General features: G+C 37.2%; 1 protein-coding gene across 1 annotated transcript in view; it reads left to right on the top strand.

Moving 5' to 3' along the window:
- KAPP (kinase associated protein phosphatase) overlaps nt 1-21,837 on the top strand; it is a 162,180-nt gene that overhangs the window by 37,946 nt on the left and 102,397 nt on the right. Inside the window, exon 7 of the mRNA XM_089831382.1 lies at nt 8,491-8,626. Coding sequence (XP_089687508.1) covers nt 8,491-8,626 — 136 coding nt within the window. The remainder of the gene's footprint in view (nt 1-8,490; nt 8,627-21,837) is intronic.

Here is a 21,837-nt window from a genome sequence, read left to right as displayed (position 1 = left end):
TGTCACTATGACTCTGCAGTGGAAAGATAATCATCTTATAAGATATGTGCGACAAGTTGAGATGTCTCCACGAGTATGCTTGCAGCTCACTAACCCTTGTTGGCGAATCCAAATTCTGAAAATATAATAGTAGACCAAGCAGGGTAGCCATTGGTAATTGAAGAAGGCATGGATAAAATCACCAACTATTAAATAAGTAGCTTCCATATAGAAGTTGAGATAATCATCTTATAAGATATGTGGAAAGATAATCATCTTATAAGATATGTGCGACAAGTTGAGATGTCTCCACGAATATGCTTGCAGCTCACTAACCCTTGTGGGCTAATCCAAATTCTGAAAATATAATAGTAGACCAAGCAGGGTAGCCATTGGTAATTGAAGAAGGCATGGATAAAATCACCAACTATTAAATAAGTAGCTTCCATATAGAAACTCAGTGACAAGTCTCTAAATAAAGTGTGGAAGTCTTCATTGTGCATTAATGACAATTTCGGAATTTCTGATTCACCATAAATGTTATCAGCCAAACCTACGCCTCCACCAAGGGAATGATCATCTCCATATGAAATTTCAGAACTGATATCACTTCATTTACACTCATCCTTATGTGGAGATATCTTTACCTCATGAAAATGTGAAAGCATACATCTGCTGTTGTAAAAATCAGAATGCTTGAATCTGACTTTTCACTAGCCCTTTTGATCATTATTAGCATAATTTGTCTCATTCAAATAGGGGATGGTGGGGATGATATGCTCACTTTCATCTTCACAAATGGTGTTGATTCCTTTAACTATTTGTATGATCTCCTTGGTTTTTGAATTAAGATTATCTTCCTTTTGTGGCTTCCATAGAAATATAATTTTTAGCCCTGTACAATGAATGATGTGCCATGCTTAGTTGAAGACAAAGTTCATCCAACTCCTTTTCATTGTTGTTGGTTTCTAGGTAGTAGGATCGCTGCATATGTGCTAACAATTGCCATTGTATTGATTGTGTTTCAAATGCAATTGAAGGCTTATAAATATGAGAGGAGGAGACACGTCTCTACGGGTTAATCATCACTAGTTAACATGTTAATATAATAGTCTATGTTCCCCCAAGTTTCTGGTATGGGGACAGCGGGGGGACGGCGGGACGGGTTTCCAAGATGACAAATTATTTTGGTGATTTTGGGGATCGGGAGGGGGGGGGGGGGGGGGGGACGGCTATATATATATATATATAGGAAATTTTTAAAAATATACATTGAAATTTGCAAATATTCATGTCATTCATATGAAACTAAGCACAAAGCATGTCATTTAAACACTATAGAACCATAACATACAACATTTGAATGCCATCTAAGAAATAATATTTGAATTCAGTACTCAATTGTCAAAATGCATATCAATATTAATGAACAATATCATAATGATAAACATGATAAATCTAAAAATCTAAATCTAAATATGCCTAAAGCTATACGGCCAAAGGCTAGAGGGCTGCCATTAAGTAATAAGTATCAATGCATCATAATCATGATCACGTTCAACATAAAAAACATAACATAGAAAAATGAAGTAGACTGCTGCTCCTATTCTGCCTCTACTGCATTTGGAGGGGTGGGGCCCACCTTGGTGACCTAGTAAGGAGCCTTAAAAATTAATTTTTAATATTCTCTTTTTAATTGTTTTGGAAAAAAAAATTAAAAATTAAAAATTAAAAAAAAAATTGGGGATGGGTGGTCTTACCAGCTACGGTCGGGGGACGTCTAGGTGTCCCCTTTCCATACTGGGGATGGCCAGCTGTCCCCCTTTCTTTCCTAGCCATCCCCAAGTTTCAGGGATGTCCCTTGCAATTTTTCATTTTTTGGGGATGACTGGGGGATGTCCCATACCTGTCTTTCCGTCCCAGGGACGTCCCTGTTTTCAAAACGCCTGGTTTTAGGACGGGTACGCATCCCTGGGGAACATAGATAATAGTAATATAACCATATATATATTGTATTACATATATAATATATATTATGTATATAAGATATTTATCTTAAAGATGATTTACCATCAACAAGGTATCTCATGTTTAAAATCAATCTAACAGAAGTTGCAACCTTAATACTCCCTCGTAGCTAGGGAGGATTTGTAGAACACATTATGCTCTCAAGTATATGAAGCGATATCATCTAAGTATGATATTCAATTCACAATGAGGCTAAATTTCTCACCTTTCATAACACACAATTGAAACAATTTCCATAACTTCAATATAAGCTTAAACACCACCTTAAGTGTGGTCTATAATAGTAACTACGTCATGGTGTCTAACAAGATCTGGCCCAAATAACTATAACACGTTGGTTATCATGCTATCTAGCAAAATTTGGCTCAAAGAACCATGATGAGTTGTTTATCATGGTGTCTAGCAAAAAAAGGCCTAAAGAACCATGATGAATTGGTTATCATGGTGTTCGACAAAATCCGGCCCAAAGAACCATGATAACACTTGCTCCTAGACATCCAACACACGTAGGTGCTACAAGTTAATATAGCGTAACTAGGAGATAGGTCAAACTATTGATAAGGTCGTCACCTTACAATAGTGACCTTACACACATGAAAGATCGTTAGCTTTCATTACATATCATATGCGAAATAGTAACCACAATGAGCCAAGTCAAAGGGTGGTACAAAGGCTTTCACCTCAATTCTCTCTCACAGAGAAGAATACATGACAAGGAACTTCACTTAGAACTTCTCTACATAGAGAAGATATTATTTACAAAGGATTGCAACTCATAAATTCTCCCTTTGAACAATGATCTTGGGAAGTTAGGTCCAACAGTTACTTCCTTAGAGGCTCTCTTTCCCCAAGGATTCTTGTTAGACTCACTCTGAATCTGATATCAATTTTTTGATTTTCTTCTGATAAGTCATCACTTTCTCATGATATACATAGGAGTAGGCCCATCAAAATCATGCAGTCACACACATGTATTTTGAGAGTCCCTCTGAGTATCAATCTTCTAAGCTCCTGCGTTGCTTTAGAAGAAGTGTCATACTCCCTCTTAATGTAGAAGGATCTCATAATCTCAATCATCAAAGATGCTTGCTTTAAGAGCCTCACTTTATCCATCTTGTTCATCAAAGTCTTTGGAGCTACTATCATTAGATTGTGTCTGCACAATATTTGGTAGCATATGTAAAGTACCAACCCTCTTTTCCTATAAGAACACTCTCAAACATAAAGGAAAAGATCAAGACAAATAACCCTTAAGTATGTATAGAATTGCAAATAAGAGAGAGACTACAATGAGTAGATAAATGTAAAAGATAAGAATACTTATTTGCACATGAAGATTCAAAAATTGTTTTCTTAGATTATTGAGAATGAAACATCTCCCCTCTAAAGAAGGTTCAAGTGGGAATTAAACATTGGTTATTATTCCCCCCACAATGTAAAATTCTCACTTTTATATCGTTGAACACTTTTGCATCACATCAAATATGGCAACTTCTTTCTAATTTCCAACTTTCTTTTTTCATCCATCGAAGGTCCAAACATTCATTAAGCTTAACAGTAGAAGCAAACATGTCCTTTCATTTAAACTTATCCATGATACACCAATATCTTGATTGAGTATGATTGTGCCATGAATGAATCTGCAACTCAAACGTCGAGTTTCAATCATCAAAGAGACACTCGTAGATGGTTCAAATGAATTCTTACAAGCTTCATTTACCTATAGCAACAACTCAAATTTCCTTTGTTCATGCAAAGGTATTTGTTTGATCTTTTGATTAAACCTATATTACGCGCATCTTGCAATTTGTATATTCCAAATTTATATCATTGGTGAATCCATCACAACGTGGTTTACTCCCTTTGAATTAATATGATCAAGATCACCAAAGGTTGATTGAATCATATCCTATATATGCTCCCTCTCTTTCAAGGTTGCCTCAAATGTCTACGTCCCTCTGAATTTGAATCTTTCTCTTTTTATAGTAACATTCTCAGAGAAAAGGATCAACGCAAATAGCTCTTATAGTACAAATAAATTATCAAATAAAAAATTATTCTTAAGAAAGAATACTTATCTTAGTATTCTCGCATATATTCTCATCAACATCCTTCTAGATGTAAGTTATTCTAATGAAAGTTATGTCTTCTTGATAACTTAAGACCAACCTACAAACCTTCACAAACCATTTATTTTTATTTGATTTTATGTAGTACAAGGAGTGAAGGTTTCACTTTAAGGGACTATCACTGAAGTCACTTTCATTCTTCTATGCCTGATGAAATATGGGATATTCTATCGATAGCATTAAGACACAATGAGCGAAGGTTTAAGGGACTATCATTGAAGTTACTTTCATTCTTCTATGTGTTGTGTAAAATGGGATATTCATTTTTCATGAATGTTTAACCTACTCCAAATCTTCCAATCATCTATAGGCAACAAAGAATTTCGGCTAAGATTGTGGAATATGTCCATATGCATAAACACCATTTTGAATTTTCTATATCACAGGTAGCGAGGATATATGCATGTTACATAGAATAACTTGGTTCTACATATTAAGGCTATATTATTTAGCTAATTCACCTATCCATGTAGTATTCCCTTACATTCCTTCAACCTTGCATGATGCCTCTTGCCTCTTCAGATTATTATAAATTTTCCCTAGTGAATTTTCTGTATCAGGAATATGGAACCAATTAGACTTGCTCAATGTCTCTGTGCATATGTATAATTATATCGCGTCTCCATCTTTCTCTTAATGGATGCAGCTCCTCTTTATGGATATATTCTTCATAAATTTCCTTCGTTAATGCATTATTTTCCTCCTTGAGTGACTCTTCCAACATTTCAACAATGTGAGCAGCTGGATGTTGTCTATGATGTTCATTGATCTCTTCTGGACTGTCATTTGCATTAAGGCATTCTAACCGCTTGCAACTTGAACTCTATGTTATAACAAGTTTGAGTAATTGAAAGAATTCAAACTTTGTTATTGCATGGGATATTACAATGTAGCTTGATCCTCTGTGCTTTGTTGAATTTCCTCTTTTTTTCAATCTGCGTTTGCAGTATCTTGAACATGAATCTTTCCTTCTCACTTGAGTCCTCAGGCTTGAGTCATCTTCTTATAATATCTACTTGAAGTTTTGAGGCCTTGATCATCACCTTGCCCTCGCCCTCTAGCTTCTCTTTCTTGAATTCACCTTGCAAAAAATTGAGATACGTATTAAGTTTGTGAAAAAAAAATTCGGAAAAAAATTACATCAATAATAAACAGTATTCATCCCACTTAGCATTAAAATTCATTTGTCTTACAACTCTCCAATCTGCCCATTTGATTTGCCTTTCATAACGTGAGGAAAATAAGGCTAAAGGGAAAGGGAGGAATTTCAAGTCCAGAGAATTAATGTGGTGGAAATCCTTAGCTCAGAGGATTTCCACCAAACATGATTTTGCCTTTTTCACAGATATTTCACACTTTTCTCTCGTTAACACTAGATCTCTTCCTAAGTGGCATCCCCCATCCTTTGTTTAGAATACAAAAAATGTAGTGGCGAAATTTGTGACGTTAGAGGATTCTCTTGGTGGAAATCCTTAGCTCAGAGGATTAGCTTTAAGGATTTCCACAACATTTACTTAGTTCTTCATTTACTTCCATCCTTCCAAAACTTCATCATTTCACATTAATTTCACTTCAATACACATCCTTTTACCCCAAACGCTTGCTTGAAATCCATTTTGATGCAAAGTGAAAAAGGGAGAAATTTTGTCTTGAGAGGATTAATGAGGTGGAAATCCTAAATTCTAATTATTTCCACCAAATACGATTTTCTCAAAAATTACCCCATTTCCAACATTCCTAGGCAATTTCTTGTTCTATTGTTACTCATGATGTTGCCTTCGTGCCATAAATCGGATTTGAATGCCTAAGAGGGTGGTGAAATTTTGGGAGGATTGTGGTGGAAATTGTTAGCTTAAGGATTTCCACCAAATTCTTTTTCACCACTTAAACTCCCAAAACTTGGCATTTCACACCCTTAAGCTAATTCTTTTACTAATTTTCGATTTGCTATGTCTTAGCATAACCTTGCATCAATTTTGAGTTGATGGGGAGAAGGGTGGAAATCCTTGACTTCAAGGATTTCCATTGGTGGAAATCCTTTTGAATATGACCATGGCAATTATCCTTAAGAAAATTACTGTTTTCCTTCTATCCTTAAGAAAATTACTGTTTTCTTCTCTTCATCATTTTAACATTGCATTGATCAGTTTGCTACGATAACGAGGATCTATCACAATGCTTGCACATCACCTTGTCCTAAGGGTAAATTGTGAGATTTTCTAGGATGAAATAATAGCTAGTGGGAATTCTAAGCTCAAAGAATTTCCACCCAAGAAATCTTTAAGGATTTCTTCCTTCCAAATAGACTTTTCTTACAATCCTTCTCCCATCTCCCAAGCATGTAAACCTTTATCACTTGGACTAAAATTTCTACTCTTTCACTAGGACTTAGGCTATGGAAATATGTCAAAAGGACATCAAAATCCTTACACGTACCCTAGTCAAATATTACTTCCTAGCAAGCCAAAATTGCTCTAATTTGCCCTCAGACTTGGAGACTTGAAAGTGTTGCCAACAAAAATCACCGAAGACAACAAATCCTACTCACTAAATCAAAAAGAGGGGGTCCCCATCTATAATGAAATGATGGTGTGAAAACCACCCAATCAGAATTTTACATTTTGTCCTTGTTCTAAATGTCTTGGAGGGAAAGACGAACCACATGGGGACAAATTGGCCCAGCACTTAGTCCTTTTTATTGCAAATCTTTTCTCATGAGTGGAAAAGTGACCCCCTATAGGAACTTCCATGATTTTTCAAGAGGGGATTCTATTTCCATAGGGACTTTGTGTGCTTTTTGGAGTGGAAACTCACCCCTCAAAGGGATTATGAACATTTCTAGATTGAAAATTCTATATCTATAAGTACAAAGTGCATTTTAGAGTGGGAGTTTTATTTTCATCATGACAAAGTGCAATTCTAGAGTGTAAATTCTATTATCATTGGGACAAGTGCAATTTTGGAGTGGAAATTCTATTTCCATAGGGACAAAGTGTAATTTTACAAGGAAAAAAAATGATTTTCAATTTTAAGGCCCCTGTTTGTAAACCTTGTCACTGTGTTGTATTTTGGACCACTTGCTTAGCTAAAATATTAATGCACTTAAGAATTTTACCCCAAACCAGTTCAACTTGTCCAAGTGAAACCTTAACCTTGACAATCTATCTGCACATGCAACTTGACAACTTGATCACTTCAGCACTTGATACCCTTTGAGCTCTGAACGGTCACCTCAATTGCCAAAACCTAACAACTACGAGAAAAAAGATGGGGTCCCCATTTGCAATGTGGTGGTGGCGTGGAATATTTGCAACACTACCTACCTTAGAATAAGTCATCAGGTAAGAGTATAGGCATGTATGGAACAGTTCCATATTATTAGGTAGTTAACTTATTTGGGAGACACTGAAACTTTTAAAAACGGAATGAGAAAATGAAACTTTCAAAAATAAAATCTCTGGATGATTGCATTAAATTGAGTCTGCTTAAATAAAAATAAGGCAGAAGTTGCTAAAAATAGTGACACAAAAAATAGTGAATTAAAAAATTGAAAATATCTGGACATAAATATAGAACCTAAGATGACCATCATAGTAAGTAAATTATTATTTTAATTACACGTGTTGTCTTGTTTTCTTATTTTTCATGATTTGAGGCAATTATGTGAATCAATACATGCAGTTCTAACTTGAGATGCAGCTGCCTTTTTTAGAATAAGTCATCAGATGTAGTAATGTGTAGTACAATTCCATATTATTAGGTATGCATGATTTTGAGAATTATATTTCCATGTACTTAGCGTGAAAGAAAGTATTTTCACTATGATTTTTTAAAATTTTTTGATGAAAAATCGTGAACGTATGCACTAGGTTCCTTTCTAAATCGTTAATTTTGGCTTATACCTTTGTGTTAGATAACTGACATAAAATCTTTAATTACACTGTGAGTTGTATAATAAAATAACCTTGGTTTACACTTCAATTACAAGAAGATTAAGCTAAAATGTTGGAATGAACTGAATTGGGGTACTTTTGTATCAAGCTTATTTTGATTATATTTTACTTCATATGTAATGAATAATAGTCACATGAAGAATATAGAAAAAATGATTTTTGACACAAATGTAACATGTTATTTGTATTTTTTAATTTATAAATTAGTGAGCCTTAAGAACCCTCAGTTACCTCCCTTCAACCAATATTGATTTATATGAAATCACAGTAATATGTCTGTTAATAGTTTGAACGCAGGGTGTTTTACTTGCTGGTTTGTGAGATTCAAATTTGTAGTGTGTAAGGTACAACCAGCAGTGGTTTTAGTCAGATTGTGTAATATTGTTTGATTATGTTTTCAGGATCATGCCACAAAAGCTGGCTGATGTTCTATTTATCCCAGGGAAAAAGGAACAAGTTATATCAAACTGCAATGCTGCAAATGTCTTGAGAGATGCCTTCCGGGAGACTGAAGCAGCATTAGACTATCAGTATGAGGTTTATTCAGCTTCCTTTTTTTTTATTGGAAGTTTTGACAAATTGATTTCGCTAAAGAGTTTTTTATTCATACCCAATTTCATATAACAGGAGTGGTGTTATAATCTTGTGGATAATTATTTGGGAAACTACTTTCCTGGCTATAATTTATATGGTTGTGATCAGTAGCCATCATTTATATCTTGCTGAAGCAGATATTGAATTTTTATTTATTTATTTAGTACATTTTTTTATAAGCATGCGGTCTTTTTATGTTGGGGCCATAGAAGTCTCTACTCTATTGGATAAAATATACTTGATAATTAAAGAGAAAATTATTATTTTGCTTATTTATGCACTATTTATTCAATGCATTTTGAACGAAATTCATCGTTCTAATTCTTATATTTTAGGACAACACAAAATGGATAATTTCCCAAAAGTAATGCTTTCTTCAAATCAGTAAATGAAAGCTCTCTTGTAGCACTAAGCAAAACTAAATAATATAATTTAAGGAAACAACCTTCCACTTTTTACACTATCTACAAGTTATATCTGCATTTTAATGATACATTGCAAACACATTAAACAAATGGCCTGTTTTTTAGTTCTTGGGCAAGGGCATAATGCTTATTGTATTCAAGATTATATATTTTGTTTCTCTTTAATCTTATAACCACTCAGAGCTATAAGATTTCCACAATTCATTAGAATGCTATACTGCTTCTGGATTAGATTGTGTAGGAATTTTTTCCAATAATGTTTCGAATCACACTGTGTGATCTATCGTCAGGATGCAAGAGAGCCAAAGATAAAAGTGGATGGATCACATAGTGGGATTCAAAACATTGATGGAAATTTTTTATACACAATCTAATCCAGAAACAGTATAGCCTTGTAACCACTTTCAATAACTAATTGATCATGCCTTTTAACTTAATACAGGGACTAAAAAGCATGAGTAAATTTAAAGATAAAATTGGATTCAGCATTATGAAGTAAGGTTTTGTAGAAATTGCCTGTGAATTGATAAGGTTCAGTTCAGGTATAGGGCCGAGATGGGCCTAGGCTCAGCTATGAACTAGCTTATGATCTTGGGATCAGCCCTAAGCTAACTTGGGTATACTCATTGTCATCCTATAGACTAGATGCAAAGAAAGCATGTAAACCATGTTTTTATAATGAAGTGATGCAAAAAAAATTCAATTGACAAACGAAGAGACCAAAACACCTGCTCTTTCTCCAGGATGCCATTTTTTATTCCAAAAACTTGTTGGTTACTTTTTTAGGGTGAAGGCTTGACAAACAGATTCTTCCATGTTTGTGATACAGGAGCATCGAGAGGTATAAGGGCAATCCTGTGTCACCCAAAAAAATGTACTTAGACTTAGTTTCTGTTTCATGTGTTTTCATTTTTGGATACCCAATTGGGTCAAATAAAAGTTCCAACTCTCACAGTTCCACTATCAGTGTGTTTGAAAATCCCGAAAAAATAGGAGCATGTAATTTGGCCATCATTTTGGTGAACTAGAAGGTGTGAATTGGCCAGATGAATGTAATTGTAATTTAGAGCATTCCAGAAAAAGAATCAGGTCAAAAGGCCACACGGTTTGAAAGTTATTGCAGTTTTTCGGGTTTTGGAGACCTCCTAAGAATGCTTCAAAGTCAGGTTAGGGGCATTAAATGACTTCGAAAAGGGCTGAAAAATGGGCTATAGAGCGCTTCAAGAGCTTTCCGAAAATGTAAACGGTTCGTCAATTGGAGCTACGGTTCAAAAGTTATGCCTCCCGGAAGTTCGGTTACCGTTTCTGAATTCTTCTAGATTTGCACCGACTTCTAACGCAGCTTCTGGAACCTTCTATTTGGTCGGTGGATGCCTACTAGCACTTTCTAGAATGTACTCCTAGTTCTTAACCCTCCGGGGTCTATTTAAGGAGATTTTTGGCATTGTAAAAGGCAGTTTGGAGTGGAGTTTGAGAGGAGGTACTGAAAGGAGAAATTATCTCCGGATTTATGCTATTGTAAGCCCTTAGGGCATGTTTTGAAGTTTATTTTCCTGTACTGTTGTACTAGCTTATTTTCTCAGTTAATGTAATTTTCCCTTTTCTGTTGTGTCCATTCTGTTCTTGGGTTGTGTCCCCATCAAGTGGTATCAGAGCTGGTTTTCCTGAGTGTGTAGACAGAGCGCTGACTGTGAGGCAGTTTGCACCAGGACTGTGTGGTTGTGGGATCAAGTTAGAAGATGCCTCCACGAAGAGAGCGTGGTGGAAGGGCCAGAGCTATTAATCCTGAGGAGGTTAGAGCCCTCCAAAGGCAGGTATAGGCATTGCAAGAGGAGCTCCGTAGAGGACCAAATGTTGCCGCTGGTGACGACAGTGAGGATGACAATGAAGAAGAAGTTATGGGACCAGAAGGGGAATTTGACGGGGAAGTTCTGAATCATGCAGAGGAAAGGCTTTTTAGGGCCATTACTAAGTTTGGGAAAAGACCCACAATTGAAGTGGGTGTATTTTCAGGAAATCTGAAACCAGATGAGTTGATCGACTGGATCAATGAACTAGAAGAATACTTTGAGTATGAGGATATCAGGGACCCAGATAGGGTTAAGTTTGTAAAGGCCAAACTGAAAGGCCATGCCAAAATCTGGTGGCAAGAGGTTCAATTCGAAAGAAACAGAAGAGGAAAGGAGAAGATCACAAGATGGGATCGCATGGTGGACAAATTGAAGAAGTAGTTCATTCCTGTGGACTATGAGCTTGATTTGTTTAAGAAGATGCATGGGTTAAAGCAAGCAGGAAGATCAGTCCAAGAATATACAGAGGAATTTTACCGACTCTTGATTAGAGCAGGACATGCAGAAGCAAATAAGGAGAAGGTTGCTCGTTATATCAGTGGGTTGCGACCTAGCATCCAGGAGGAATTGAGTCTGGTAAGAATCACCAGCGTTGAAGAGGCATACCAGTTTGCTCTACGAGTTGAAGAGAAGCTGAATAAAAGGTTTGAAGGAAGACAAAGAGGGCGCGGTCAAGGAGGAAGGGGAAGCGGTAGGTCATCTGGAGGCCGCAATGAAATCCAAATGAAAAATGAAGATGAGGGTACTAGCAGGAACCAGAGGAATGAGGGTTTCAACCGCCCTCGTGACCAAGACTTTGGAAATCAGAGAGGAAGAGGTAGAGGATGTGGACAAGGAAGAGGAGGCTTCCGTGGTACCTGTTTCCATTGCAATGAAGAAGGTCATCGTGCCTTTGAATGCCCTCAGTGACAAGGAAGGACAGATAGGAGAGCTGAGGGCCAAGCTAGGGTTGCTCATGTGGATGAGGATGCACAATCATCACATTCAGAGGATGCAGAAAGAGGAGAGACCTTGGTAAATGAAAGAGTCCTACTAAGTGGTGAGATTGAACCAGGACAACAGAGGAGTTTGTTCCGTACCAGATGCAAGTGTGAGGATAAATGTTGTGACGTGATCATTGATGGTGGTAGCACTGATAACTTGGTATCAGAAGAGATGGTCTCTAAGCTGAAGCTCAAGAGGGAGAAACATCCCCAGCCCTATCGGATTGCTTGGGTAAAAGATGATCATAAGGTCCTGGTAAGTGAACAATGTTTAGTAAAATTCAAAATTGGGAGTTACCATGATGTTCTCTGTGATGTTATTTCGATGGATGTTTGCCATCTATTGTTGGGTAGACCATGGCAGTTTGATAGACATGTAGTGCATGATGGACATGCAAACACATACTCTCTGACAAAGGATGGAGTTCGCCACAAATTGAAGCCCATGAAAAAGGAAGGTGAAAAGGTATGTAGCAGTGCTAGGATTTGTCTTGTTGATGAAAGGAAGTTTTTAGATGGCATGAAACATCAGCATATGTGCTATGCTTTGATTCCTAGGAAAGATAAAGAAGGTAGTAGTGAAATACCAGTTGAAGTTTCAGATTTACTAGGGGAGTTTGGAGATATTATCTTTGATAATGTTCCAGATGGATTGCCACCAGTAAGGCAAATCAGTCATCAGATAGATCTGATTCCAGGAGCTAGTTTGCTTAACAAGGCTGCTTAGAGGATGACTCCTACTGAAACAAAGGAGCTAAATAGACAGGTTCAGGAGTTGTTGAGGAAGGGGTTGATTCGAGAGAGCTTGAGTCCATGTGCAGTACCTGCAGTACTCGCACCAAAGAAAGATGGAGAGTGGAGGATGTGTACAGATTCTCGAGCTATAAATAGGATCACCATCAAGTACCGATTTCCTTTGCCAAGGATGGATGATATTATGGACTGCTTGAGTGGAGCTCACTACTTCACAAAGATAGATTTGAAGAGTGGTTATCACCAGATACGGATTCGAGAAGGAGATGAGTGGAAAACAACCTTCAAGACCAAGGAGGGTCTTTATGAGTGGTTAGTCATGCCCTTTGGATTGATGAACGCCCCAAGCACCTTCATGCGGCTCATGAATGAGGTACTTAAGAAGTTCTTGGGAAAATTTGTTATTGTTTATTTGGATGATATTTTAATTTTCAGCAAGACTTTGGAAGAACATTTATTGCATATTCGTAGTGTCCTTGAAAGGCTAAGGGAAGAGAAACTGTTAATTAATCTGAAGAAGTGTAACTTTGCAAAAAAGGAGTTTGTCTATTTGGGGTTTGTTATATCACCTGAAGGTCTCAAAATGGATCCGGAGAAGGTAAAAGCCATCTTGGAATGGCCTACTCCAAGGTCTGCTACTGAGGTAAGATCATTTCATGGTCTGGTTAGTTTTTACAGGAAGTTTATTAAGAATTTCAGTGGCATATGTTCACCCCTAACTGATACAATAAGAGGGGATAGAAAAGAGTTCAAATGGACTGCAACAGCTGCGAGAAGTTTTGAATTGCTGAAGAAAAAGGTGACAGAACAGCCTGTGTTGGCACTTCCAGATTTTAGAAAAGTGTTCCAGGTGGATTGTGATGCTAGTGGTAGCGCTATTGGGGTTGTATTAAGCCAAGAAGGTAAGCCTATTGCATATTTTAGTGAAAAATTGAATGATGCAAAGAAGAAGTATTCTGTTTATGATCAAGAGTTCTATGCAATAGTTCAGGCCTTAAAGAAATGGAGGCATTATTTATTGCCAAAGGAATTTTTTTTGTATACTGATCATTAGGCATTACAGTACCTAAATAGCCAAGGTAAATTGAATCAGAGGCATATGAAGTGGGTAGAGTTCTTGCAGAGTTATACATTTGTGTTGAAGCATAGAAGTGGAAAATTTAATAGGGTTGCAGATGCACTAAGTAGGAGACAGTTGTTGCTTACAGTAATGCAGGTTGAAGTAGTTGGGTTTGATGAACTCAAGAATTTGTACCCTGAGGATCCTGATTTTGCTGAAGCCTGGAAAGCTTGTAAAGAACCTGTTGCTGTAGATAGAACCAAGTGGTTAGACTATTTGATTCAGGATGGTATGTTGTTCAAAGGTAGTCAATTGTGCATTCCAAAGAGTTCCATGAGGGAAAATCTAATTAAGGAGAAACACAGTGGAGGGATGGCAGGACATTTTGGTCGAGATAAGACCATTGCCATTCTTAGAGAACATTATTTTTGGCCTCAAATTTCACAAGATGTGAAGAAGTTTGTACAGAGTTGCCAGGTTTGTCAAGTTGCTAAGGGGTTTAGTCACAATATTGGCCTATATCAGCCATTGCCTGTTCCATCAAGGCCATGGGAGGGCATAAGTATGGATTTTGTTCTTGGATTGCCAAGGACACAAAGGGGTAATGACTCAGTATTCGTGGTGGTTGATAGGTTCTCCAAAATGGCACATTTCATTCCATGCCACAAAACTCATGATGCTGTTCATATTGTAGACTTGTTTTTCAAAGAGGTGGTAAGACTACATGGACTTCCAAGGAGTATAGTTTCTGACAGAGATACTAAATTTGTGGGGTATTTTTGGAGGACATTGTGGAAAAAGTTGAGAACAGACTTGAAATTTTGTTCCACGCATCACCCACAAACTGATGGCCAAACAAAAGTGGTAAACAGAAGTCTGGGCAATTTGCTAAGATGTTTAGTTGGGGATAAGCCCAAGGGATGGGATTTGATTCTACCACAAGCAGAGTTTGCTTACAATAACTCTATAAATAGGAGTACTGGAAAATCACCATTCCAAATTGTATATGGGAATAGCCCAAGGACTGCACCAGAATTGAGGAAGATAGAACAAGGGGAGAGGACAAGTGCTGAAGCTGAGGAATTTGCTGAACATATCAAGCGTCTACATGAGGAGGTTCAAGCACACATTACCAAGATGAATCAAGAGTATAAAGCTAGGGCTGATCAAAGGAGAAGACATAAGGAATTCCAAGTAGGGGATCTAGTCATGATGCACTTACGAAAAGAAAGATTTCCAGCCGGTACTTACAACAAGCTGAAAATGAAGAAATTTGGCCCCTGCAAAATTTTGAAGAAACATGACTTAGGAAATGCATATGAAGTGGAGCTGCCAGATGGTATTCACATTTCTCCCATTTTCAACATTGCAGATTTAATAGAGTATCATGATGATGGTGCAGATGAGGAGCTGGTGTTAGAGCCATGTCCAATTCCTGCTTCTAAGAAGGAGGAGATAGAAGACATTCTAGATCATCATGTGGGTAGGAGTACCAGAAACAGGTAGTATGAAGAGTATTTGGTCAAATGGAAAGGACGACCGATCGAGGACTCAACTTGGATTTCAGCAGCTGAGGTTTCCCATTTGGGATTTCCTCTACCATTCATAAAGTGACAGGGTCACTTTTCAATCTACCCTGGGTGTCTGATGCAGGAGCATCCAGAGGTATAAGGGCAATCCTGTGTCACCCAAAAAAATGTACTTAGACTTAGTTTCTGTTTCATGTGTTTTCATTTTTGGATAACCAATTGGGTCAAATAAAGGTTCCAACTCTCACGGTTCCACTATCAGTGTGTTTGAAAATCTCAAAAAAATAGGATCATGTAATTTGGCCATCATTTTGGTGAACTAGAAGGTGTGAATTGGCCAGATGAATGTAATTGTAATTTAGATCATTCCAGAAAAAGAATCAGGTCAAAAGGCCACACGGTTTGAAAGTTATTGCAGTTTTTCGGGTTTTGGAGACCTCCTAAGAATGCTTCAAAGTCAGGTTAGGGGCATTAAATGACCTCGAAAAGGGCTGAAAAATGGGCTATAGAGCGCTTCGAGAGCTTTCTGAAAATGTAAACAGTTCGTCAATCGGAGCTACGGTTCAAAAGTTATCCCTCCCGGAAGTTCGGTTACCGTTTCTGGATTCTTCTAGATTTGCACCGACTTCTAACGCAGCTTCTGGAACCTTCTATTTGGTCGGTGGATGCCTACTAGCACTTTCTATAATGTACTTCTAGTCCTTAACCCTACGGGGTTTATTTAAGGAGATTTTTGGCATTGTAAAAGGCAGTTCGGAGTGGAGTTTGAGAGGAGGTACTGAAAGGAGAAATTATTTTCGGATTTATGCTATTGTAAGCCCTTAGGGCATGTTTTGAAGTTTATTTTCCTGTACTGTTGTACTAGCTTATTTTCTCAGTTAATATAATTTTCCCTTTTCTGTTGTGTCCATTCTGTTCTTGGGTTGTGTCCCCATCAGTTTGCTAAGTGTTATGGAAGAGAGTGTCAACTATGCAATTTCAACAGGGAGAGATTTTCAAGTTTTTAATTCGTTTTTAAAAATGTTTGTAAATTTTTAAAAATATTTAAAACATATATATTTCTTGGTTGTGATTCATTTTTCTTAATTTAGCACGCTCTAGGGTTGTAACTTGTAGCATTTTATGTTTTTTATTAGAACATAATAGCCGCTAGTTTCATTTTATTAGGCTAGTTGATAGAGAGGTAGTTCAAAATTGACATAGAATAACTTATTTGGCAACATGGATTTGTGATGGAATCAAAGTAACGAGACTCGGACTTGGCTTGGACTCAGCAAGGGTAAATTGACTTGTGAGCCGGCTCGGACTCGACAGTGATTTGGCAAAGTGACAAAACCTTTGAAATTTTGAGATTTTTTTAGGATTTAAAGAACATTCCATGCACCCATTATTGAATAAAGTGTAAAGACACAATAACATCATGAAATAGAAGGTAATTTGATCGCATACTTAAACATACATCGATTACATAAGTACAAAGGTAAATTGCTAAATACTAAATAATAGCTGAAGGAAATAGAAAACATAGATATGTAAAATGATAAATCCATAAAACCCATCAAAATGTATATCAAATCCATGAAATCCAACACATCAATAGTCATCATCAAATGTTCCAATCATATTTTAAGTTAAACAAAAAGTTAAAACATGACTATGGTTATGGCTCTTAGTCCTCATCCTCATCCTTAGTATAATCTATAAAATGCCTCTTAGTAAGGCGTCTAAGGTTGGTCTTGGATGATTGATTAGCCATAGCATCAGTCTGTGAGGTGCCTCTAGGATCAATTGTAGTCTCAGCTAGTGCCTGTGATGTGCCACTAGGAGTAACCGTAGTTCTCTGGTCTTTTGCTGCCATAGCCATGTCAACCTCTCTGTCTGCCTCATCAACCCACTCTAGGTCCTCATCATCAAAGACAAGATTAGTAGCCTCAGTGATCTACTCAAACTCTGGATCAACCTCCTCTAGAGTAATCGGAGAGGTGTCACTATCCAAAATCTCCCTAGTCCAAATGCACAGGTTGTTATACACAAAGAGTAGCTTATTCCTTTTCTCCACAGACAACCTGTTACGCCTCTTCGAGTGGATGTGCTTGAACTTGCTCTAGTTTTGCTCACAACTAGAAGTGCTACTTGGCTGGCTCATTATGCAGATGGCAATTTGTTGAAGGTTTTTGGTCGAAGACCCAAACATTTGCCACCCTCTATCTGAATTTTGAAAAAAGGAAAAGAAAAAAATATTAGTCTCATTTCAAAATTCGAACTTTAAAGCTAGAAAGTTAGAAATTAGATATATATATGTGCATTATTGCATATTGTGTAAGGCTTAAGTTGCAATTTTTACTTGGCTGCAATTTTGTACGACCACCTTTGCAAATTTGATTTGAAAAAATGGGCCATGTTGCATTATTATAGGCATCCATCTCAAGCAGTATATCTGTGGCATTAGTGACCATCTTTGATATCACAGTGTATAGGCCACTAAGAACCTCCTCATTTGCCTTGAAATCTTCACAGAAACGGTATGCTAGATTGAGGTAATAGGCTGCTGCATGGATGGGTTTATGAAGTCTATCAATTATGTCCCAAATAAGGCCATATTTGTCCTCAACTCCTACATATTTGGCTCTAATAGCCTCCTTGGTCCTATCCATGCCCTTGGACTTCTCCCCATCAGCAACTCGTAGGAGGGCTACGAGGGGCTCATTGATCTACAAAACAATTAAACAAAAAACCAATTTAGTGAATGATGAAACTTTGGAAAGTTGCACAATGAAAATAAAACAAAAATATGCATGAGATAATTTAATTTATAAATTTTTAAGACTTAAGCTTTTAAAATTTAAATTACCTCCACAATCTCTTTACATGACTCCCAAAAACCTTGATCATAAATGCATTTCGTTGCATCTATCCCTGTAGGGGTGGTGGTAGAGGAGGAGGAAGTCCGTTATGGACCAACAAACATGCACCTTAAAGGTAACCTTGAACTCCGCAAGGATTTTAAGTGTGATAAAATTAGAAGCAAATCTTGTGATACGGGGACGAGCCAACTCCTTTCCCTCCATGTATTCCCTTGTAATGCTAAGGACCAAGGCGTAATTATAGATGAACTTGCAAAGATTTTTGGCCCTAGCAACACATGATTTCACCCATTCAAAGATTATAGATGGCCTTGCAAAGATTTTTTACCAATATCCTCTAACATGAGGTCGAGGCAATGGGTTGCACATGGAGTCCAAAAGATTCTTGGGTGCCTCTCCATCAAAAGTTTTCCTGCAACAATTTTTAAATTAGTTAGTAAACGATTAAAAATTTAGATGTGTTAAAAAATTTTTAATTTTCAAAATTTAATGAAAATCTAAAATATTTTTTTTTAGAAACTTATAAGTTAAAATTTTACCTACAACAACATAATTAGCTGCATTATTAGTCACCACTTGGACAACATTCTCTTCCCTCACATCCCTTATGACCTCCTCAATAGCTTCACATAAGAATTTTGCATTTTTGACATGTGAGGAAGCATCTATAGACTTCAAAAACATGGTGGATCCTGAAAGTGAAAATGAAACAAAATAATTATCATTGAATAATCAATAAAACAAAATTTTGGTTGTTCAATAATACATTAAATTTTAGATTTCGAGAACTAGAGGATGATGAATTACATCTGCTAGAATCAAGAAAATTTAGGAGAGTCCTCTTACTCCTATCTATCCATCCATTCCATGATAACAGTACACCCCCTTTGACTCCAAATCTTTCTATGGTCCTCCAACTCAAGTTTCATCCCCTCAACCATTTTTAGTAAGAGGGGGCCACTCAACTCATCTTTAGTGGGGGCTTTAAATCCCACACCATAGATGGAAACCGCATCAATCATCCTCTGCCAATAAGGAGTCCTGTTACAGTTATAAAAATATTTTAATTAGCATATTTCAGCATCGAGTTAAAATTATACAATTTTATTTTAAAAATTGAATTTTAAACTTAAAATGTAAAACAATCAAATATAAATGAAGTTGAAGTACTTGGCTGCTATAAATGGAATGTTGCATAAATACTAAAACTTGCAAATTGCTCTTCTTCCTACTTCATGGATGTCCCTATTCCAGACCAAGCTCTCAAGTGAGGGTTGTGCACCAAGAGTGGAACGTGGTACAAAAAAATTGTCCAACCTAGATTTTCCGACTCTAGAACGAAACGTAATGCCAATGCTACTAGTAGGGGCAGCTCCACTAGTAGTGCAAAGAATAGATGTAGAAGAAGTATCACTAGCAAAAGCACTAGGATGATAGGGGGAAGGGAAGAACCTTCTATAGCACAACCTATTGAACCTGGGGGTCTAAAACTAGATACAAAAGTAGTTTCAGATGAGTGTGGAAGGGAAGTGGGACCAATTTGAGCTAACTCTGTTAATTGTATTTGTCTTAATTCCTTTTCTTGTTTATATTTTTTGAAGGCAACATAACAAAAATGTTGAGCCTCATGAGTAGCAACTTTACAAGGCTCAACATCATGACCATGTATGCCAGCAATATGGTATTTCAATCTATTTATCCCTCCACTATTAATGACCTTACAAAATAGGCATTTTGTTTAAGCTCTACCTCTACTCGGAAAGCTCATGGTGTACTTCCAACACTCATCTTTTTTATTGTCTTTAAAGAGCTTGGGTGTTTTAGCTGGAGGAGCCATTATGAAGAAGGAAAAATGTCAAGGTTGCTGCAATAAGACATTTTTTCCCAAAAATTACCATTTAAACATTGTATTTTATGAAGGTCTAAAGTAAAACAAAACCCATAAACATACAGGGAAAATTCATCGAAAAAAGCCATAAGCATAGAGAAAAAAATATTTAAATCCAAAAAATCAACTCTTACCTCTTTGAAATGAGTTGGGAAGAGCTCCTATAAACTTCTTGATGATCTAAATGAAAGCATATAGTTGCTCCAATGTCACAAATGCAAGCTTTTCTCCTTTTCCTTTCAGCTGGTTGCAAAACAATGGCACTCTATTTCTCTTCTCTCTCTCTCTCTCTCTCTCTCTCTCACACTCACTCACACACACAATAGTGTTAGGAAAGCCCTTTTAGGGTTATAAGGATAAGAAAGAACAAAAAAATAAATAGAAAAAATTAAAAAAAACAAACATTTTTTATTGTTTTGCCTTAGCCGGATGTTTGACTACCGCGGCCGAGTCAAGACAATTGCAATGTCCCCATTTTTAGCAGGTTTTTGCAATTGGCTAGTTCAGTTCACCATCGCGACCCTCATGAGCTGACAGTAGGATTTGAGTGTCTTAGTTGTGTGGTTATAGGCTTTCTAGTAGCCTATGGTGTGTTTTGGCTCCGTTTGAGGAACTTACTATAAATAGTAAGTCAATCTGTTGGTTTTGATGAGCTGAGTTGAGTTAGAGGAGTTGGAGGATGCTCTCAATTTTTATTTCGGGCTTCTAGTTTGGGCTCCAAGAATCTTGGAGGGAGCGTCTATTTATAGTTACACGTTAGGTTCATTCATCGTCTTTCATCATCAGGATCATTTTGGTGTTGTTAGATTTGGATTCTGATGTTTCTTTAGTTGTTTTCCCAAGACGGGTGTGCTGTCGGTAAAATGTATAGTGTAGCCGACGGGTAGAATAGTATTTGAACAGGAGCATGACGCTTGAGTCGCCCCTTCGGAAAGGTATATGTATATGTCCGAGATGGACTTTGGAATCATCATTGTAATCATTGTATTCGGATTGTAATCATTGAGTGCATATATATATATATATATTTTTTAAAGAGGGGTAAACGCTTTGACCTGGAGCTATGAACTAGTGAGGCCACAAACAGGGGACCTCATCCCCATTAGATTTGAACCTTGATGGCAAGGATAACAACACAACAACTTAACCATCACAACGTGCCACTATTGGCTCATTGAGTGCATATATGAATAAAGTACCCGTTCTGCATTGAATCGTGCTATACTACATGTGTTAAGTTTCTTACCATGTACGGTAAGCATTTGGTGCCATTGCCAAACGTACTTGGAATGAAGGAATGGTATGAAGATTAATGCCGAATTTTCTTAACAATGATAGAAATAAGGTAAAAGACAAAGATGAAATATGTACAGCACAAAAAGTTTTAATTCTAGCACAACAGGCAGAGGCTTCAGCAGATTGCTGAGGGGCACCGAAGGGGTGAAGAGGCACGGACGGAGGGAGTGCACTCACCTAGTAGATTGAGGAGTGCCGAGGAATTGCCGGAGGAGACTTCACAACGATTAAATTTGGTGGAAGAAACAAAGGAAGAGTTCCTTAACCTTTATATGCCGAGGGGAGAGTGTCCGAACGGAAGGGCAGCAACTCGCACAGCTTGGAGTGCTAAGAGAGCACGAGGGTGGAGTGAACTCTTTGTTCTCGATACATCGGACAAACAGATACAGGCGGAGAATAGAACAACCTCACTTGAAGAAGACCTTTCACCAGGCAATGCGGTTGTTGGAAACAAGGCTACTATCTAGAGCAACACAGGTGCTTTGAATAGCACGGGTGCTCAGAAC

This window comes from Cupressus sempervirens, chromosome 5, assembly GCF_028749045.1.
Source record: "Cupressus sempervirens isolate cs-2001-9-10 chromosome 5, ASM2874904v1, whole genome shotgun sequence".
NCBI classification, from domain to species: Eukaryota; Viridiplantae; Streptophyta; class Pinopsida; order Cupressales; family Cupressaceae; genus Cupressus; species Cupressus sempervirens.
The sequence above is the reverse complement of the archived record's forward strand: the minus strand, read 5'-3'. Positions and strand labels throughout refer to the sequence as shown.